This window comes from Protomyctophum bolini (genome assembly GCF_963924005.1).
Source record: "Protomyctophum bolini genome assembly, chromosome: 1".
Lineage (NCBI taxonomy): Eukaryota > Metazoa > Chordata > Actinopteri > Myctophiformes > Myctophidae > Protomyctophum > Protomyctophum bolini.
The window spans coordinates 10,932,873-10,955,155 of record NC_137862.1 but is presented as its reverse complement, the minus strand read 5'-3'; the positions used below and the strand labels follow the sequence as shown (position 1 = coordinate 10,955,155).

General features: G+C 43.2%; 1 protein-coding gene across 1 annotated transcript in view; it reads left to right on the top strand.

Annotated features, from left to right (window-relative positions):
- LOC308327679 (metallophosphoesterase MPPED2) overlaps positions 1-22,283 on the top strand; it is an 80,041-nt gene that overhangs the window by 17,405 nt on the left and 40,353 nt on the right. The window contains exons 3-4 of the mRNA XM_080781204.1: positions 7,028-7,209; positions 15,356-15,581. Coding sequence (XP_080637330.1) covers positions 7,028-7,209; positions 15,356-15,581 — 408 coding nt within the window. The remainder of the gene's footprint in view (positions 1-7,027; positions 7,210-15,355; positions 15,582-22,283) is intronic.

The window sequence follows — 22,283 nt, the reverse complement described above, 5'->3', positions numbered from 1 at the left end:
GTTTACCTGTCGGATCTTTCAATGCACTCGCATGTCTGGACAAAGAAAGCCCAAAGATTTTCCATATGTTGATTTCGTTATTATAGTTTTCTTTATAGTTAAACAATCATAGAATCGTTCACGCTGAGACACAATCCAACCTTCTAAAGCCCGATTTATGCACTGGTGTAGATCGAAAGTATAAATCATATCTAAGATCGCCGCAGTCTTGTGGATGTTTCCTCCCGGCGCCATGGTCGTCATGATCCTGTGATGTCTATGATGTCTTGGGGGACTTTAGTCTGTGCTCTCGTGCTCTTTCAGCATATTAGCATTTTATCCCCCTCTCGTTCTCTCTCTGTCTGTCTGTCCATCTCCTTTTAAATCACCGCGGTCTTCATGCATGCCAGTGTTTCCGCTGTTATGCTGCTGCAACACTAACATGTTAACACAAACCCTGGTGCACTCTCGCTGGACATCTGTTCTTTACCGGTTTCCACAGCGCTGCTGTTATACTAAAATCTTCCATAGGAGAGGCATGCTCTGCACATAATGCAGAGCACGGAGTACACAACCTGTACACGTTACGCCGATGAACTGTGTGTGTGTGTGTGTGTGTGTGTGTGTGTGTGTGTGTGTGTGTGTGTGTGTGTGTGTGTGTGTGTGTGTGTGTGTGTGTGTGTGTGTGTGTGTGTGTGTGTGTGTGTGTGTGTGTGTGTGTGTGTGTGTGTGTGTGTGTGTGTGTGTGTGTGTGTGTGTGTGTGTGTGTGTGTGTGTGTGTGTGTGTGTGTGTGTGTGTGTGTGTGTGTGTGTGCGTGCGTGCGTGCGCGCGCCTCACAATATATTATGGTGTATTGGTTCCCGGGCTAGACCTGCTCTAATTGATAGGGGCTGCAGGTATTTACTTTCATTCTCAGGCTGGATTAAATCTCAAAGGCAAGAAAAGATGGAGCTTGTTTTTCTCCTGGGTTTATTTTTGTGTGCGAGAGCGAGAGAATGAGATGCATGATTCCTTTGAGCAAACATCCAAATGCAATTTGTGAGAACTTGTTAGCATATCATAACTTTAGTGTGTGACTGTGTGTGACTGTGTGTGTGTGTGTGTGTGTGTGTGTGTGTGTGTGTGTGGCAGCCTCCGTCTCTCCTCTATAACTAGAACTGTCGAATTCTCTAAGGCTGTGTGATGTCTGGGACCTCCGTACAACCAATCTAATCTGCTACCCTGAAGAACCCTGTGTGTGTAGTGTATGTGTTTAGTGGACAGAGACTTATTTATTGCACCGGCTCAATACAAAATTGCATTCTCAGCTGCTATTGTTTTCATTTAATTTTGTGTCAATATATTTAAAGGGGCATTTCATCCCCTAATATAGTATTTTATCTCAGATATCAATATAATAGATTCTTAGAGATGATATATATATATTTTTTACTCTAGTGTGTTGTAGGTCATTCGATATTTGTTTGGCAGTGCTTGGATTTGGCCACTGTATTAAATATGTGACACAATGCCGCTTTTTGTCTTTGTAACATTACACATAATTTGCATAGATTGACTAAACAGTTTGGTGACTACAGCTTATTTCTACTTTTAAGCTCTAGGTGATTCTTAGAAATGTGATACTGAAAAGAAAGCCTTGAGGAAAAGGCTTAGTTTATTTTCTCAGCTCAAAATACATCTTTGAAATAATAGTGTTTTGAATTCATATTTAGTTAATCCTAAATACCCAGCAAATGAGCAGTGGTAGCCAATATTTAAATGTTTTTGTTCAATTCATCCTTCATTTTCTTTCATCAGTCTGACAATTTACATCAACAGCTGCTGTCCCTTTTAGTTTACAACAAGACTTCTTTGTATTTGAATTTGTGGAACACAAGGAGGTAGGCAATGGTCTGCAGTTGTTCCCAAATGTTTTAGCTCGAGATCCAAAAGATAAATTAATATATATTAAATATGTATATAGGGTTGCAGCTCTGTGGGGAAATAGTCTTCAACAAGCCCACTATGCCTCTTTATCGGACTAGACGCAGTCCACACACCCAGGTCCAACGCTGAACGTCCCTTTCTCACTCAGGTGGTTGACAGGGTTGAGTGACGGGTGTCATGAACAGACGGCTCGAAGAACCATTTCAGTTCAAATATTTGAACGCAATTAATTAACGAAATGAATTAACGCCGTTAACGCGATAAGTTTGACAGCCTTAAGACATATAGTTTTGTTTTTTATATGTATGAAACAAAACATATACTCGCGAGGCACGCCCCATAGAAATTGGTCCGGGACCCGACCCACTGTCTGGTGGTCACAGTGGTCTGCAAGCCGCAACATATAGATCCCTGTAAAGAAAATGTCAGTGATTGTCCAGCATTTATGAAGTATGATACTTGACTGACTGACTGTTTTAACTATAATTATACAGTGTTATGGGAAGATTATATAACAATTTTTGTAATGTTTCTAATGCATCACATACATGGGCTTTTACTAATAACATTTATAATTTAAGACAAGGCTCTAAACAGTTGGCAATAGCAATTCACCTCACCTGTAATTTCACATTTTAACATTGTGTATAAATTATTTCCTGCACAATGTTTTGCCTGAAACACAAGGAATAGTCTTATAAGTCATATATGCTATGAGATTTTTTTTTAAATTTAAGTGCTTAACACATTGCATAACCCACCATAGATGACATTTATTCCATTGTCTTTCCACGATAAACCCGCTATTTGTTTAATTTGCCGTTGTTTGAATATTATTATAAAAATCCGGCTTTGTCGCGGACATCGTGACGTTGCTGACGTGTTATGATGATTGCGAACCCAGTGAGCACTTACTATGAGACCTAGCAGATCATGTCTGTGTGTGTGTCCGTGTGTCTGTCCCCCCTTTGTGCCCATATATTGAGCTGAGTGATTTGTTTGTCATTGATGCAACACACTCCATATTTGGACGTATAGCTGCTTTGGGGACTCCTTATATGGTTATGGCTGAGTCACGGTGAATTGTTATTGCAATTTACGATCTGCGTTCGCTTCCCGCGTTTGCGCGTCTTACTCGTGTAACCGGAAATCTGCCTATAACTGGCTTCTGTGAAACTAACTCCAATGCAAAGTGAACGAGAGGGTATGGACAATCTTAGCTCGCTTTGGTCTTTGTCTGTGAGTCGGATCGCGGAAGTGGCTTCTGTGTCTGCTTAATAACAAACGGTGGAACTATTTTCAGCCGGATTTTCATCATAAGGAGGTACAATTATGACGCTTTGTCGCCTCAAAGGTAACTGTAAACACCGGCAGTCAATGTAACATGTTAAATTAATATAGACTATAGCGCGGAATGAGTTTTTATTAACCCCCCCCCATTAACTCCTGCTGGCAACATTCTGCAGCAAAGTAATGTTTCAATGTTGCATACTTAAGTGTACATCACTTTTACGTCTTCTTTACTTTATTATAAGTTGACAGTTTGAATATATTTCCATGTCAAAATTCAACCAAAATGTAATTTTATGGCTTGCCTCCATTCATCCTAATGGGGGTTAATTGTGGGTGCACTCTGCTTCAAAAAGCTGGAATAGCTGTTTTACTTATGGGATGACACCTGATTCTGAGGTAGAGACACGTGAACAATCTTGAAAGAGTAGAGTGGGTGGAATTTTAAGCATTTCCTTTTACCTGTCCAATTTCTTCCTTGACATCTATATTTGACACGAAAAAGCATTTTGAACAAATTTTTAAACAAAGTCACATTTCTGGAACGAATGACATTTTTTGACACTTTGAAGCTTCTTCTGTAATTTTTGTCAAAGCCCAGAAACTTCATTTTCATAATGACACTTACAAAGATTTAAGGTGAATCTGTACACTGCCAAAGAAGTAGGTCATGACAAAGTTCCAGCCCCAAACTAATGTATTTATAGTGCCCAACTACAGTTATGTGTTGGCCTGTTGCATAAACTCTGAATTCACATAATACACCACACTGTGTGTAGCATGAACACAAAACAAACACAACATGAATAATTTAAGATGTAAAGGTGAGCTATCCAAATCTGAATTTAAGGTCCAAATCCCAGTGTTGCAGATGAAGCTTCGGCACTCTGAAGCAGTCGGCCCAGCCCAGTTATAGATGATACATTGAGAACAAAATAATGTGAGAGAAAGTTAAGGTGCAACAGGCCAAGTTAGACAGCCTGGCCTTATCGATTTATTTTTCTTCAATGATGCATTCAGCTGGATAGTGAAGAATCCAGTTGTATGATTTAACTTAAAGTAATTGCAGTTTTGGAGAGCTTACCAAGTATGGGGGACATACTGTATGACTGAGATTACAATTATATGCAAAATAAAGCATCTTATTTCTGGCAAAATACCTCAAATTTTTGGCTGCTTAACATTCCGTTTTGGCCTAGCCCATTCCACTCCCACTCGTCTTCACCTCTAATGTTATCTTAGAGCCTACTTCCTTAGCCTCCCTGCAGTGACGGCACCAGCTTCTCACAACAATCACTAAAAATCTCAGACTATGCACATTCTGTATACCGGTATATATATATATGTGCATGTCGCGGCTTGTCGCCTGTGTATACACTGTATATGTTTTTGCATATCCTGTTAGAATCCCTGTCAGACTTATGGCATGCATACATTTGCACGTTCTGTGCAAAATCTTGCTCCCCGTGAATGCTTGGGATTCATTCTGCACCTATTTTGCATACGTTGTTCATCAGATGTGCATATTGCACACCTGGCGTGTCTGTGGCCAATTCTGAGAGTTAGTGTGGAGTTTGGGAGAATTCTATTCTAATTGTGCTGTGCACTTGTGCTTAGCTCTGCTGCCCCTAAATCTCATTCCCCACTGTTGTCGCGGTCTTCCTGTGTGTGGGCTCCCGTAGAAATGACCCACTTTTGGTCTCCCGTGATCTTATTGCAGAGCAGTAGTGCAGAGCAGCTGTGTGGAAGGCTATGAGCGACGGCTGCTCATCTCTTGTATGCGCAACATGGCCTTGCAGATGACCGCAGGTCCCGATGAAAAGAGCACAACCTGCAAGTGGTTTATAATATAAAGCCTGACTCATCTTTTATATTGTGCACGGAATTGCATTATAGGGAGGCTTATTTGTGAAGAAATGTTGCTGTTTTCCATTTTGCCATGATTATTTGCCAAGTTGTTCTCTTTTGTCTGCCTGTCCCGCACTTCTCTAATGACGCCTCCTCGTCTCCCAAATCTTAAAATTTAGTTTGTTGCGTTTTATGTGTGTGCGTGCGCACGAGATTGTGCATATTTGTGGTGTTGTTTGGCCTGCCCTGTATATGGTGTGTGTGTGTGTGTGTGTGTGTGTGTGTGTGTGTGTGTGTGTGTGTGTCTCAAGTCTGAGAGACTGGGGCGTTGTTGTCTGCAGAGACACCCCCTCTAATGAAATAATGGCTCAGCAGTGAGTGGCATAGTGCTTTGTGGGGGGTAACGGGATGGCACATCACGACTTCAATTACAGACATTTTTTTTTAATCTCCTCCTTTTCAGTCGGACAAAACTGTGGGTATTTTTCTTAGCTTTTAGCTTTTAGACATGCTTGCATTGAAGAGAAAAGACAAAGAATAAAAGGCTCCCCGAGCCAGACTTGGGTCTAAGTGATTTATTTTTTTACAGAATGGACTGAAAAGACTTTAATTCACTGTCTTGTTAGGCTGTGTGTTGCCACAGTGAATGAGCCTGGTATTAAAACATGCTTGCTTTTCAGCCGTATCTGCTAGTAATCACTGCTAAAAAAGCATTTTTTTTCAGTGTCTTTTCTTTTTTGTGATTTTGCGGACCATAATACACATAGCATAAACAATGTTACTGGTATTTTCTCCACTTAGTTCCCAATATAACATTTCTCTGATGTATTCCTTTTCTCCGATGTATTCCTTTTCTGTGATTTTCTATATTGATGATGAATTGTATTCTAGAAATAATTACAATATATTTTTCCATTAATCCCATTTTTAAGAATTGCGATGTCCTAGATTGAGGCTTTATTTCTGGAAAATCAGAAATGTCTTTATGCTGTTCATCTCTGTCGACAAGCACATGGATTCTCAGTTTTCTTTTTTTTTATGTGGGGCAAAAAGTATTAAAAAAAACTAACCAATGGTCCATAATACTAATTTAATTTAACCTTAATTACTTTACTATTATAATAACAGACACTCTAAAATGAGTGTCTGTCAGAATTCCTGTGGTGTGTGGGCTCCATCAAATATCTACTGTATGCCATTAGCTCTCATGGTTATCCAGCTAGAAAAATGCATCGGAAGCACAACTCTGAGTTGGATAAATGTACACAGAAGACAAAGTCACATTGCCTTGAGAGGGAGAGATGAGCTTGGTCAACCGCTGACCAAAATAATATTAGTAATAATAATAATAAAATGGCAAATCATACAACCCCTCATGCTCATACACACAGTGATGTTGAACTGCTCCCCAGGACGCACAGGTGGTCATTCAAGTGTGTTTTCTTTAAAAATCTTATTACACTGACTGTTATATGACGAATGATTACCAATAACGTGTACACTTCAACGATTGCTTATGTAAAGTGCACACCCTGAAATCATGCCAGAGACAATCACGCTGCAGACCAGTGTCAAAGTTTGTTGCCCGTCGAACTGCGTTAGCTCTGTAATGTTATTATTATTTAATGCACATGTTGGTTGTACACAATGTAGCATTGTCAGTGTAAAAATGGATTGATTCCATGGACAGTTCAGCAGTGCGTTTACTGTGTCCTTATATATATATATATATATAATATATTATATTAATGCATCGGAAAAGCATGGCGCATAACGTGCAGCATCACTGTTCCTAACTTTTTAACTTTTTCCACACCATGTGTTTTTCCCTATAGCGACACTTCTCTCTGTGAAGTGCCCCTTAACTGGCCTCTGCGTTGCAGCTCAATTCCATTATTTAACTGCCATGCTTATTATACAGAAGCAATATTGAACACAGTATATGAAATTGAAAGATTGTTCTGTTCTCTTTCTCTCTCTCAGGGTGGACCCCATTCCATATGACACTTCTAAGCCAGCGGGTCACACACGGTTTGTGTGCGTATCCGACACGCACTCCCGTACGGACGGCATCCAGATGCCCTATGGCGACGTGCTTTTGCACACGGGTGACTTCACTGAGCTCGGCCTACCCTCCGAGGTTAAGAAGTTCAACGACTGGCTGGGTAATTTAAAGCTGCTTAACACACACACAAAAAACACACACATACACTCGGATGCATGCATCGCACATACGTGTGTACACAATGACCCCGCCACCCAGGGTAAGTGTCCAGTTTAACCCCTACGACCTCACTCTCTGGGCTAGTTAACCCTCGACCTTCCCTCTGCGGCCCCAACTCGATGGCTGTGCCTGGGAGTTCTGGGCTGCGTGTGTGTTCATTTCCAACAGCCCGTCTTGCAACACTTGATCCTCCTGGCTACAGCGTACAGATTCTGGTGGTTTGTATCTACTGCACCGATTCCCATAATGAATGAATACTTCACTGACACACACACACACACACACACACACACACACACACACACACACACACACACACTCATTTATGACATAATCTTTGGCATAACAAGGCACTGCTCATAGGTGTAACGGGTCAGTAAGAGCGAGTCAGTAAGAGCGAATGGAACCAAACCCCTGTTCACCCTTGGGTGGTTGTGGCCTGAAAAGGCCACAACCAGTGCCAGGATAACCCGAGCCGCAAGGAGCTCACATAGAGTACACACAGATGGATAGGATACGCACACACGCTAACACACATACATGTAGCCCTGAAACATGACGGTCATGACGCAACTGAACTGAAGCCAGTTTTACACGGGAAAACGTGTACATAAACATTCAGATTTCAAATATAAAGTACTCACCACGGGTGTTAAGAATTTCCTGGGACAGCGATTAGCACTGCTGCATCCCGTGTTGTTTAATAAAGGGCTTTTTTTTTTTTTACTTTGTTTTTATTTCAGTTTAGGCAACTTCACATAATTACAGGTATACATTTTTCTTACAACTGATTTTTTTTTCTTTTTTCTTTTTTCATAACCTCAGCTGTTACATACTTTCACAGGATATATAAATGATACACTCATACACACAAACAACTTCACATACATTTACAAGTAATCACACACAAAAAAACATATATATATAGCGAGACAAAAACGACAGAGCGTCGACAACAATGGGAGGTAAACAATACTGGGAACAGACATGACTGGAAATGGAGGAAGGCGTATGGGCACACCAGAAGGTCTGAAGAGAAGTGTATTTGGTTACTCAAGATTCCGAAAACATCATCATCAGTAGAGGCAGTACAGGACTCCACCTTTTACTAAATATGTTTGGTTGAAGCCTACATTTGATGGCCGCTGTAAGCAGCACATGCAATAAATATATTTTGGCTCTACTCTCCAGACCTTCCGGTACCATACCCAACAACATTACTATGGGATCCTCTGGGATGTTTTGACCAAAAACTTCTTCTAGTGATTCAGACACCTCTCTCCAGAATGGTCTCAATTTGGGGCATGTCCAAAATATATGAGTATGATTCCCAATATGTGCTCCGCAGTCCCTCCAGCATCTATTTGAATGATTTGGACCCATTTTGGCCACTATTTGAGGCGTCCTGAAAAATCTAGATATTACTTTCCATTTAAATTCTCTCCAAGTATTCGAGTTGGTTACCAGGTGCGCTTCACTACATACCTCTTCCCACGTATCCGTTGTTACTTCTATACCTAATTCAGCCTCCCATTTCTCTTTTATATACAGTGTATTATTTGGGCAGAGGTCCAAGAAGACTTGGTTTACCTTGTTTTACCTTGCCAGCACCAAATTCAAATTTGAGCAACAGCTCCTCAATAGGAGTGGGTTTCATGGCCCTCTCTCAGTCCTTATGTTTTGTTAGAAAGTATTAACGTGATTTTTGATAGTCGACTCGACTACCATCCAAATCGGTTTATAGTCGATTATTCGGCGGTAAAATATGATATTTCTTTCCATCCAATCAAGCATTAAAACACCGTATTCTGAAATGGCCAGCGAGTGAAGGATTAACTGCAAAACGGAGCCGGTGAATGCAGGCCGAGTGGAATAGTAAGAGAGTGGCGACACGCTTTGATCTCACCGCAAAGCGGGTGCCTATGGGCTATACTATAGTATAGCCCATATATAGGATAGTTCCAAACATTGGAACTATCCCATTGAGATAGAATGAGCACTTCCACATTCCATTGTTACAATGGGAGTCAATGCTCGTGTCGCCGCTCTCTTACGAGATTACTCTGAATGCCGCTCTGATTGGCCGAGGAGGAATGAACGATGCAATGTTTTTCATTCAATTCAAGTTACAACCACAGTTCCTTTGGTCTTTAGAAGGAGCTACAAGCTAGGAGATTATAATTACATACTAGGCTTGCTAGCTAGCAGGCTATGAATCAGATGATCAACTACTTCACTCCATCGCGACTATTATAACTATGATCGCGCGGCATAGCCGTTTGTTTTTAATAATGCCGCACGCCTGCACTTGGATAAGCATGAAGGAAGATGAATAAGAAACATGAAATCACGACAAGAGCTACTGTAGTTTGACTGTCACCAAACTGGATAATATTGGGCAGAGTGAGGAGGAACTCCTGCTATACTTTACTGTACCGGACGACACGACGACACTTCTCCAATCTAACTTGTTGAACAAACTACAGTAATAAACTCACCAATAGTAAAAGTATTTATACACTGTATTTGTCCCCATTGAGCGTATGAGCCTATGAGGCATATGCTTTTAGAAAATCTGTCTTGAACTTGAATGCTTGAATGCTGCCAGTGCCACCGCTGCCCACTGCACCTACACGAGTGACGGTGACCGCAAAACCTATATGATATGAAAACAATCAGCCAGGAATGGATTAGTACTTAAGTTGGAGAACTACCAACAAAACAACAGAGCTCACAGCTGCATGTCTGCTGTAGAAAATAAAAAATATTAGAACTCGTCCACAATCCGCTGTCACAACTGATATCTCAGCTGGCTCCGTCACTAGGACTCAGCACTTCTATCCCTCCCCTCCATCCATCAAGACAGATACTGTAGCTGCACCGCTGGAGTGCTGCCACTCTGACTGTGTGTGTGTGTGTGTGTGTGTGTGTGTGTGTCTTTGTATGCACTGTATGTGTTTTTAGTTATATTATATTTGTGTGTGTGTCTATGTCTATATGCGTGTGTCTGCATGCACATCATTCTTGAGTTTGTTAAGTGAGGGCCAAATGTTCGTTGTAAGGTGGTCATAATGGGCAATCGATGTGGGCCAAAGTGGAAGATGGCTGTGCGTCTCCCATTATCATGTGTAAGCCCAAGGGGTGTGTGTGTGTGTGTGTGTGTGTGTGTGTGTGTGTGTGTGTGTGGGGTATTATAGGGCTGAGGGCAGTGTCAGCACACCTGTTAATCACCCCTGCATTCAGACTGGGGATGAAGTGAAAAGCATGAAAGCATCCCAGACAAAGTGGTATGTTAGAGCACAGAGGCCAAGGAGAGGTATTATTAGAGGATGCTTTTCAGGTAAATGCAACAAAAGGTCTTAAGACGGCAAGGCAGAAGGGAGTCTTACTGCTTGTGAAAAGCCTACAAAGTGTTACTTTTTACATAAAAGTTGTTGGTTTTTTCCCTTAGTGTAATATGGTATTTATATGCTTTTCCACCCTTAGTGTCAGATAATGATGTCTGTCAGCTTTTTCTAATTATTTTTGCTTTTAGTGCCTTCTGCTTTCTCCCGCTCAGAAAAGGGGAGAAATGTTCTTTCATTACCAGCGAAGAAGAATTGAGGATCTTTGTGTTGTTGTTCGGTTCTCTTACAGATCTGGCCCTAATGGAGAGAGAACGTCAATAGTTTTCACATTCCCTTCCAAGGCTATAGCCTTTGTTACCATGGGAGGCAGTGTGGAGAATGGCAGATCTGAGAAATGAAAGGCAGAGATTTGTCTTCTATACGGTACCTCTGCAGTCTTGCCACAAGGGCACCTTTATATGTTTGAGGTCAGTTTCATATCTATCAGGATGGGTCAATTCTAAAATTAACAAAATAGTCTGGTCTTTGTTAGCACGCATGTTGCTGTAACCAATTAACTGCTTTTTTTTTGTAGACCAGATAAAAGTGTGGAGTGTGGTTTTATCTCCTGTGGACACAGTTGATGGGAAATGTAGTGGTGGAAAAGACGAGGAGGAGAGTGAAATATACATTCTTACATGGCACACCTGCTGCAGGAAACTAATTTCTTGTATATTGTGCAAACATACCTGGCTTTTGATTGATTGATTGAATACTTTATTAATAGTTTGCAAAGACAAGGAGACAGGAGAGTACAGTTCAATACAAGCTCTGTGGTTTTTATACCCAAGAAAGCACTATATGGCTTGTTTCCATTGGGGTCCTGTGTACTCAATTCATCGACTCAATGAAACAAAATCTGATTCCATTTCCAACCCATTCTTGCCTGCTAAAATCCCCCAGTGTCACTGAGAGTTTTATCTTATTTCTCTGCATCTTATCTTATCTTACCCTCTGCTGCCCTGGACTAGTCGAGGGGGCTTTCTCTCCCTGAAGCTTGGTATCGCTGACTGGCATTTGGCCTGCAGCAGCAGATCATTGGAGATCAATGCAGTAGGATGAGTTTCCTCTGACCTCACCTGTCTAATGCTGCCCCCAACCGGCTCTGATCCTCTGCCGTAAGCTGCTCCCAGTGGGGGGGGGGTGTGTGTGTGTGTGTGTGTGTGTGTGTGTGTGTGTGTGCTGTACACCGTCCGTCAGTGTTCTCCGTTGCTCTATAATGTAGCCTACAATAATATGCTCCGACAAAATTCAAGAAACTTTCATAATGACGATTTAAAGTGAATCCTACTTGATTCGACGTGTGTCCATTGATGGTAGCCTAATCCTTGTAAACTGAGTTTGAAACGTTGCCACGTTCAAAAATGTATCCAGCAAACCAACTCCTCGCATACTTTTATCCTCTGGGTGTGCGTGTGTCTATGATGTGCGGCCATCCACTACTCCATGTGAAGGGCAGAATGAAGGGTTTTAAAACTGAGCTGAAACAGGAAGTGGACGGTTGTCAAAGCCTGCAATTAACTACTTCTGATTGGCGACGCGTGACACTAGGGGTGAGGCCCGAACCTCTAGTATAATTACAGTATGCTTTTGGGTGCTATACTTGTGTGTGTAAAGGTTTACAAAAAAAACAATTGCCCCTCTTTCACCCCGACATGGAAACACGTGAAACAGTGCCAGGGTTGTCCAGAGCCGGGGCCCCTGCCCCGGCTCTGGACAGGGCCCCTGCCCAGGCTCTGGACAGGGCCCCTGCCCAGGCTCTGGACAGGGCCCCTGCCCCGGCTCTGGACAGGGCCCCTGCCCAGGCTCTGGACAGGGCCCCTGCCCAGGCTCTGGACAGGGCCCCTGCCCAGGCTCTGGACAGGGCCCCTGCCCAGGCTCTGGACAGGGCCCCTGCCCCGGCTCTGGACAGGGCCCCTGCCCAGGCTCTGGACAGGGCCCCTGCCCCGGCTCTGGACAGGGCCCCTGCCCAGGCTCTGGACAGGGCCCCTGCCCCGGCTCTGGACAGGGCCCCTGCCCCGGCTCTGGACAGGGCCCCTGCCCAGGCTCTGGACAGGGCCCCAATTAGCCAATTGGTCACACCTGATCACCCCTAGATCTCCTATATGGAGCTGGCCTGTTCTGACATCACAATGATGTTCTGCATAGACTCCATATTTGGGCATGCCTGACAAAAAAACTCCATATACTGTATGGGCATAAAAGGGACACAGACATAATAACTGGGGGGGGGGCATGCATTTCCAACTTGCATCGTTCCAAGTAGTCCAGTGCCCAACGGGCACGCTCTAGTTTGTTGTAATGATTAATTAATAGTAATCGATAAAAAAAATGTATAAACCGTGAAGTCGTATCGCCTAGCCATATCTCATCCTGTTGTCACATATAATCTGACACAACGTTACCTATAAAGTGGGGGCAGCCCCAAATTGTATTTCAGTTATTTAGTGTTGAGTATTTAAATAAATAATACAGGTATGTCATAGTTTATCAGGTTTAGGAAAATGTGTATGGATGTCTGACTGGATTGCAATAAAAAGCAGCAATAGATTCTCTGAAGAGAACTGGTGATAGAGGTGGAGCCTCCATCTAACCTGATCCAAGTGCAATTGGCAGAAGATGATTTGGTTCACATACTCTGTGTGTGTGTGTGTGTGTGTGTGTGTGTGTGTGTGTGTGTGTCACTGTATAAATGGGTGTGTGATGCAGTTAGGGACTTGGGGGAGGACAGAGAGATGGGGTTCCGTTATAGAGTTAGACTGGAATTTATGGGTCGACAAGAGCTAATTTAGAGCACCAGGAATGAAACTCATACTAGGGAACCAGGAGTCTGTGAGTGTGCGTGGTATGCACGCATGAATGCGCACACACACACACACACACACACACACACACACACACACACACACACACACACACACACAATCTCACTTACTATTTGGAATCTGCCAGTATTTAGAAAGAAACTACTCTTGTAAGCTCCAGACCCAAAACCTAACCATCGTATATGTACACATTTAACACTTAACACAGCAATCATCATTGAATAAATTACTTTTGTTCAATTATTTATTTAGCCGTCTATGTATTCGTCTATGTATTCACTTGGCTTCATGGATAGACTCCTCACCACTACTGATCATCACTTGCCAGAGCTGCAGAGCAGGGGAACAAAGACCACGTTTCGTTAGACGGTTAGACAGTACACTGGCCATTTTGACTACGTTCTGTAATTTCACTTCTCACATAGGGAGAAAGCTAGCAAGATGGAAAGGATGCGGCAATGACTCGGAGAGAGCAGGAAAAAAATTATAATGAGGGAGGACAAAGGAAAATGAGGACATGACGAGGCCAGAGTTGAGTCGGTCGCATATGTCTGTCGCAAAGGGCGAAGCCCCCCCGCAGAGGGAGAGATGAAAGGGCAGAGCCAGAATGGGAAGATGAAGCGAGCTGAATTGGATTGATTTGGGTCACGTTCATGCTTGATTTGAACCCAGTTCACATAAATACTGTAGACGACGGCATCTGCTGGGGTCAAGCATAGCACAGCGGTTACACACCGGCATTCCAAACGCCTGCTATTCGGACGTATTGCCATTCTGAAGCACTGCATTACTAACTCTAAACCTAACCGTACGAGGAAACCGCACATAGTCGGAATGGTGGTGAATCAGAATGCCACTCTGTCCCGAAGCATAGCCTTCAGCTGTAAGTGATCCTGACCTCTTGAACCATTTGAAGAGGTTTAGTTTAGTTTTCATCTGTATTTCAAAAATACAGAGGGAAGGGAGTCTTCTACAGTATGAGCAGTGCAACATGTTGAATCCTGCCATTACATTCATCTTCACTAGTAGACTTGACTACAGTAGTCTAGAACGGTGTCTTTTACGGTCTCCATAAAAATCCGACTCATTCAGAACCTGCTACTGGACTCCTTACTCATAGAACCTTGCAGTCCCGCCCCCTTTCAGAACGACGAGGGCACCAGGAAATATTTCATTTTTTCCCCATAGACGTCTCCAAAAGTAATTATTTAAAGGCATTTAACCCATTCTGACCTGAGATCAGATTCATACGAGGTTTCTACGGGACACACACTGGTCTGATTAACCCATTCTGACCTGAGATCAGATTCTAAAAATGTCAGTCGTTCTTCGAATTTTTCAAAAATAGCAGACCTACAAGCTCGTATCGCGCCACTCGGTGGCGCGATATGAGCTTGTAGATCTGCTATTTTTCAATAGCTAAAGCATAACATGATGCCAACACCAAAATGGGTGCCCGGTCAGAATGGGTTAAGCCTCGGACAAAGCCAACAGCTGAGTTGACTAATCATGACAATAATTTTTTTGGGCCGAACAAATAATAATAATAATTAAAAAAAAAACCTCCACCTTCTTTCTAATTAAATAAATAAGTAACATGTCATTGTTCTCTAACCCTAAGCTCACTCGCCACGTAGGTCGCTAAACCCTAACCTCAGTCTTCTTAACCGACCATGCATTCCCATAAAAGTGCTTTGCCTTACCTTGCCTTCCTTCAGGCCACTTAACAGTTTTGACACCATTGGCTTAGATCTACGTCGCGAGACATGGCCAAAGCATTACCGGGGGTCCCCAGCCAAAAACGTTGAGAACCCCTGCTCTACAGTACTACTCTCAATCCTCACTGACTTCTCTATCCCTCTCTCCCTCCCTCCAGGTGGCCTTCCATACGAGTTCAAGGTGGTGATCGCTGGGAACCACGAGCTAACCTTTGATAAGGACTTTATGGCCGAGTTGGTCAAGCAGGATTACTACCGTTTCCCCTCGGTGTCCAAACTCAAACCCGAGGACTTTGACGATGTCCAGACCCTCCTCTCGAATGGTGTGTACCTGCAGGACTCAGACGTCACCGTGAAGGGATTCCGGATATACGGTGCACCGTGGTAAGCTCGCCATTTGCATCCATGTGTTTCTGTAGGTACAGTATACGTCTGTCTTGACTCACGTGCCTCATCTCCAACTACATGTCTGTGCGCCTCACAAACACACTCCCCCAACTCATTCTAAAGGCTGCTACCTTTTCCTTCCTCTCTAAGCATCTCTAGTTACATCACATGTGACTTTGTTCCTCTGCCTCCACCCAGTTACACTTGATGTAGAGCACAGCAAAGGTGTGTGTGTGTGTGTGTGTGTGTGTGTGTGTGTGTGTGTGTGTGTGTGTGTGTGTGTGTGTGTGTGTGTGTGTGTGTGTGTGTGTGTGTGTGTGTGTGTGTGTGTGTGTGTGTGTGTGTGTGTGTGTGTGTGTGTGTGTGTGTGTGTGTGTGTGTGTGTGTGTGTGTGTGTGTGTGTGTGTGTGTGTGTGTGTGTGTGTGTGTGTGTGTGCGGTTCCCTGGCTGGTTTCCAGCTTGCTGTATTGGACAGTATGGGTCCCTAACGCGCAGGGTGTTGTACTCAGCACACACACTCTATTATGGACCTGGGTCGTTGGCTGGCTCTCCAGGCTTACATTACACCTGTGTTTTGACATGGGGTTAAGTGATACGCGTGGTACTGGGACACTCTATCTATAGTGTGTTCTGAAGAGAATCAGTAACAAGGGAGAGGGTGTGTGTTTATGGGTGAGGTGACACTGAGCTTGGTCACACGCGGCTGCTTATATGTGAGAGATAGATAGTGCAGCAATATGAGCAAAAGCTTTTACGATATGTGTAGACCAAAATGGGGATATTGGGTATTTATCAGATACCTAGAGCTCTAACGTATGCCATACCTTAGCCACAAGCATTCACTATTTTCCGTGAATTACGCATTGAGGAGCTTCCACTATGTGTAAATGGTTTCTCGCGGCCACTATACATTATGCAGCCGACACCTTTATTTGCGAGTGGAGGTGTGTCTGTAGGGCGTGTTGATGCGCTTTCCCTATAATTGCTACCGTATCTTATGCACACAGGTTCAGGACAACGGAAAGCGCCTCCTCAAACCACCCCTAATGCGAATTCCGTTTGATAAAAGAATGCGCTCCTGAGTTTGAGCTGCCGTGGCTTGATGCATGTTGCAGAACATTCACAGCTCAGTCGGTCTCGTTCTGTCTTCGTTCTCCACAAATCTCTGTGATTGTAATTTCCCTATAATCAGCAGTGTCAATTCCTTGTGTCCATTGTGTTTAATTGTCTATAAAATGAATTGCATTTGTATGGCGATTTTCCAAGTGCTCAAAGCGCTTTACAATGGTTCATTCATTCACATTGGGAGGTAAAGCGGGAAACAGTCGATGCCAGCGTCCTCACTTACCACATTCACACACCGCTCACACACGATCTATATACCAAATGAAAACTGGAACATTATAGATTACACAAAAAAAACAATTCTTAATATTTGAGCCAGTTATGGCTAAATTAAATGAGGAGTGTTCTTGGTTGTTCTTGAGTGTTCTGTGTGCGGTGGGAAAAAAAGAAGAAAAAAAACGGCAGGGCAGTGAGACTGTGTTGGTCGGAGTGGACGATAGAGGAGCTACTGGACCCATAAAACAAATCTCTGTATCAAATATAAATATATTTCAAGGGATCACTCTTCCATTGGCCCTAGTGTCAGGAAAGATATCACTGGGCATAATGCGTAATGGATAATGGATCTCTTAAAGACAATGACAGGTGGCACAGTGATTAGTTTAATTATTGTAACGCTCAAACCACACCTATATAATAATTTGACTGGTAGCGGAGGTGTTTTAAGGATTTAGGCTGTGGCACGAGATAGCCAATTTTACGGGGGAACGCCTCTTTCACAATGCCCCATATTATGAATAAATTGCCTCTGACGCAAGAAGACTAGGGCCCCTAGTCTGTATTTGACCTGGGTGTGTGTGTGTGTGGGGGGAGGGGGGGGGTGATAAAAGGACTGAGAGGGTGATACTAATAACTTTCACTTAAAAATTGGAAAAATTGCAGATCTACAAGATGCAACTCGTGAGCTTGTAGGTCGACTATCATTGCTACTTTCAGTAAACTGCAGTGTAGTATGATGAAGTAAGGCATTCATTTACATGGTTTCTGCCTGACAACGACAACGTTTGGTCATGACTTCCTCTTATGCTCTTATGCTCTTATGCTTTTGAGGCCAGAAAAATGCATTTTGGCAAGTTAATTATTTGACCCAGTCAGGAATTGAAGAGCTTGGGCTGGTGGTGGTTACATTGGTGCTGTATTTCTCATTGTGCATTGGAAGAACAACCACCACGACTGCCTGTCGGTAATGCATGTGATTCTTAGAAGCAGTGGCTCCATACTATTTAAATGAACCCGTTCCTGTGGCTCTCCTGTGTGTCCCCTTCTCTCTGCTCTGTTTTCTCGTTCTTTCCGTCGAGTTTTTTTCACAAGTCTGGTCTGGCCTTTAAATAGCTATTGAGGTCACACCTCCATCCTTTAGTGTCTATAATTAGCGGGCCACCAGTCACGCTGGCCAGGCTAAACAAGCAGGGGAGGGAGACAGCGAGGGCTCCCAGCGCGGTGTTCCTCGGACATTGCAGCTACGGCTCAGCCAAGGCAGGAAACCAGAGAGGATATCTCTCTCTCTCTCTTTCTTTCTCTCGCTCTCTCTCTCCCTCTCCCCCCCTCTCTCTCCCTCTCCCGCCATCAACTTCTTGTTTGTCTTTAGCTTTGCTTTAGAAGAGGAAGGATCATACTGTCCCCTCTCCCCCCTCTCTCCCTCCCTGGTGAGCGTTTAGTGTGAGGGCTGCTAAGTGTCTATTGTGACAGCTTGGGGGTCTCGTGAGAGGCAGAGTGGACAGCTTGGCGGTTGCCCTCCCTCTCCAACCGACTCAACCCTGCTCACCTCCCATCACTCCCATATGCCACTGTGGCCCGAGCCGTGGCCTGTGCTTGTCCGGCGTGAGGTCTCACTTAGCCCCTGCAGTGACCCCTCACACCTCCTCACGACCAGCACATCGGCAGCATGCCACCTGGGTGGGCCTGCTGCCAGGGAGGGGGCCGGCAGAGCCCGCGGCAAGCTGCTCCAGTCACGATATACACCCGCTCCGAATGAGGCTCGTACCGGAATAGGACGAATAAAACTTAAAAAATGTCATGCCTATTGGTGGTTAAAAAATGTAAAGTTCAGAGTGCATGGCACCTCCAAGATGTCTACTTTACAGGAATGTTGTTGAAGTAGACCCTTGACTGAGTTTGTGAAACAAAAAATGTATTTGTAAGAATTATGCTGTCATCTTTTCTTTTGCCTACTGGTATCTGGTATAATTGTTTTAATGAGTACATTATACATAATTATAGAAATCACAACCGTGTGAAGTGAGGGGCACTCTTATCATCTTAGTTACAACGTCAATTACAATATAATGTTTGTTTAAGCAACGGGTGCTAATGTTTGTTTTAGTCCTCAAAATAAATATTACATTTCTCTTTATTGTCTATTGGGGGGCTAGCGCCAAAAACTATGATGGTGTGAGGGGATACAGGGCAGCTGTGGCTCAGGAGGTAGAGCAGGTCGTCCGATGATCCCTGGGTCGGCGGTTCGAATCCCGTCTCCTCCTGTCTACATGTCCGTGTCCTTTGGACAAGACACTGACCCCTACATTTTCCTCCAATGAGTTGGTCAGTGTGAGCTCGCCACCATTGGTGTGTGAATGTTGGAAGTGAGGACACTGGCCTCGACTGTTCGCCGATTCACCTCTCACTGTGACTGTCCGACTAACCATGCCACTAACATACCGTCTGGTTTCTACTAATAATAAAATCTGAATAATTTTGTGTCTTTCGGGTCACAAAATGAATGTCGTGGAATGTTCTGGATTAATAAATGTCGTGGAATTTTCTGGATCAATCGGCGATTTATGAGGCAAATATGAGTCAAGACAATATTCTAGGAGTCGATGATGGCTGTGCTTTGGATATGTACATGATATATCATGGGGAGAAATACAATAACCCTCAGGTCATATTATACTAGATATATTATACAGAGTTATACTGTACCTGCTTCAAGGGCAAATTGACCCATAACAAGATAGGCTGTACCAAAACAATACCTCTCCGGGCTAGTGGAGACATCTAGGCTTGTAAAAGCTACCACATTTCATAATGTGTATATATATATATGCAACCATAACAACAACAATATAGTATAAGTAATAATCCAAAAAGTGATCCCTCATATTTGATATTATGATCAGAACAGCCTGGGTTGTACCACAAGGATATCATATTGCGTACTGTATCACTGAGCTCTGCCTGTGACATTTGTAAAATCCCCAGATCACAGACATTTACAGAAAGCTTCTCAAGTTTTCTTCCACACAATTGTGTGTGTCTGACTGTCTGTACATACACTGTACCATATCTTCAAATAGGTGCAACTGTTTATCATGTTGCCATGGATAACTACTGGTATTAATTCCTTCAGATTTAGCCTCTGATTACTTCAGCTTTTAATATACCGGTACACAAACAAATAAGTTGTACATTTTTTCCTCTCGTATTTTGTTGTGGGCAGGTTTTAGTGAGTGCATTAGGGTAAAACGTCATGCATGCTCTTAAAAAAATGCTCATTAACATGTACAAATGTAGTTTGATATTAACTAACTGTCCAAGTTTGAATGGGAGAAAAGGGAGATTTATTATTTACTGCTACGACCCATAAGCGACCCACAGTGTTTTGGTAAGCACTGTTCTAATGAGCATGCTCTAGCACAGGTGGGGAGAGTCAGGTTGGTGCAGCTTGTACAGTATACTGTATGCAGAACACAACAAACCGCTGACTGTGGAGCAGCTACTTTTCCTCCGATTGCTTTCTCGTCTCAGCTACAGTCAATATTTGCATTTAAAAACACCAAAAAGTGGGAATAGCTGGACTCTCAATGCAATAGGTATATAGCTACATTTGGGTGGTAACACCTTTTGCGCATATGATTTGTGATATTTCTTTTTAAGCTCCACTGATCCGACCGACTTCCCCCTCGGAGCATAGGTCCTCAGAGATACACACGCTGAGTTTTAAGTCTCTATTTGGGGTGGTTCTTGACTTACTCTGGTGACACTCACAAATATTTAGAAAATTTATAATAGGATTAACTAGACACATTTTAAAACAACCTTGAAAAGTAAACGTTCTTATTTGATTCAGTGCTCCTTGAACCAGTATATTTAGTTGGAAAGGGGCAGTGAGTGTATTTCGCAAGGAATTCTGTTTTTAGTAGTCTTTTAGTCATGTTAGATTGTTTTATTTCTCTTTCTCACTCTCTGATTCTCTTAACTGAAGGCGTGTCTCTGTGCAGTGCTGCACTCTGTCTGTCTGTTGGCAGGCTGCATGTCGTTGTACACATGTGTGTCATTGTTAACCACGCTCACTGTGTGTCTGTCTGAGGAATAGCAAAACTTCTAAACGGACTAAACGGATTTGAAAACAACAGAAATCCAGAAATTTCAAGTAAGATAATCTTGCTCTTAATGTTGCGTGCAAAATGTTTTTTTCTTTTTTTGGAAAGGGCTGATGCATTGCTGACCGGAGTAGGGTAAAGAGTGAGAGGGAGAAACAACAGACTCTGTAATGACAGACGCTTAACAGAGCTGATACTTGACCCACCTCCTCCCATATCTCTCTCTCTGTTTCTCCACATCTGTCTGTCTCTCTCTCTCACTATTTCTTTCTGTGCATATGTTTTGTACCCCTTCCCTCTCTCAATCAGCACGTTTTTCTGTCCGTCTCTATTTCTTGCATTATATTGCTCTCTCCTTCTATTTATCTCTCTTTCCTCCATCTGTCTCTCCCCACTGTCTCATTCTGTCTGTTGATCTATCGCTTGCTTTCACCCTCTCTCTCTCTCTCTCTCACACACACACACACACACACACACACACACACACACACACACACACACACCCCAGAGGGACAAGCAACCCTCTGTGAGCTGTCAGTCAGATCTTCACCAGGGAGGTGTGGGTAACGTCTCCGGTCCAAACATCGTTTCCCACCATAAGACGACACTTGGAATGATGTCTTACTCTCTTGTCGGCAGGATTGTGTGAACGCGGACTTTACCCTAACTTTCTGTCATAGCTTCACGGATGATAGGGATTTTAATGTTCCAGTTGGTTACCTGGGTATTGCAGTAGTATAATATTAGACATAAGTATAATGTACAAGTACGTGCCCAATGTCAGATTTTTTACAGTTTAAGTTCAGGTTTCAAATGAATTCCGCAGTGGAGCCACCCTTCATTGATTAAAAAGGGAACATTCCCTGACGGTGACGGAGACGCGACGCTGACGCGCCCGGTGGAGCCCCGGCGTTATAATAACATATCTTAATAATATAATATATTTGATATAAGAAGCAGTTTGATTGCGACCTTTTATTTTCCTGTGCTCAGTCAGTGTCTCCCTTTCTCTCTCTTACACACACACACACACACACACACACACACACACACACACACACACACACACACACACTCATATTGCAGTGGAAACGGTAGGCAGTGAACAGTTATGTGTGGAATCCTGTTGGTTTTCTTGACTCTGATAAGCTCCAGTGATAGATTCTCTAGAGACCTGAGCAGCGCAGTAATGGTGCGTGTGTGTGTGCGTGTGTGTGAGAGACCAACAGACAAAGAAAATGAGTTACCCTCA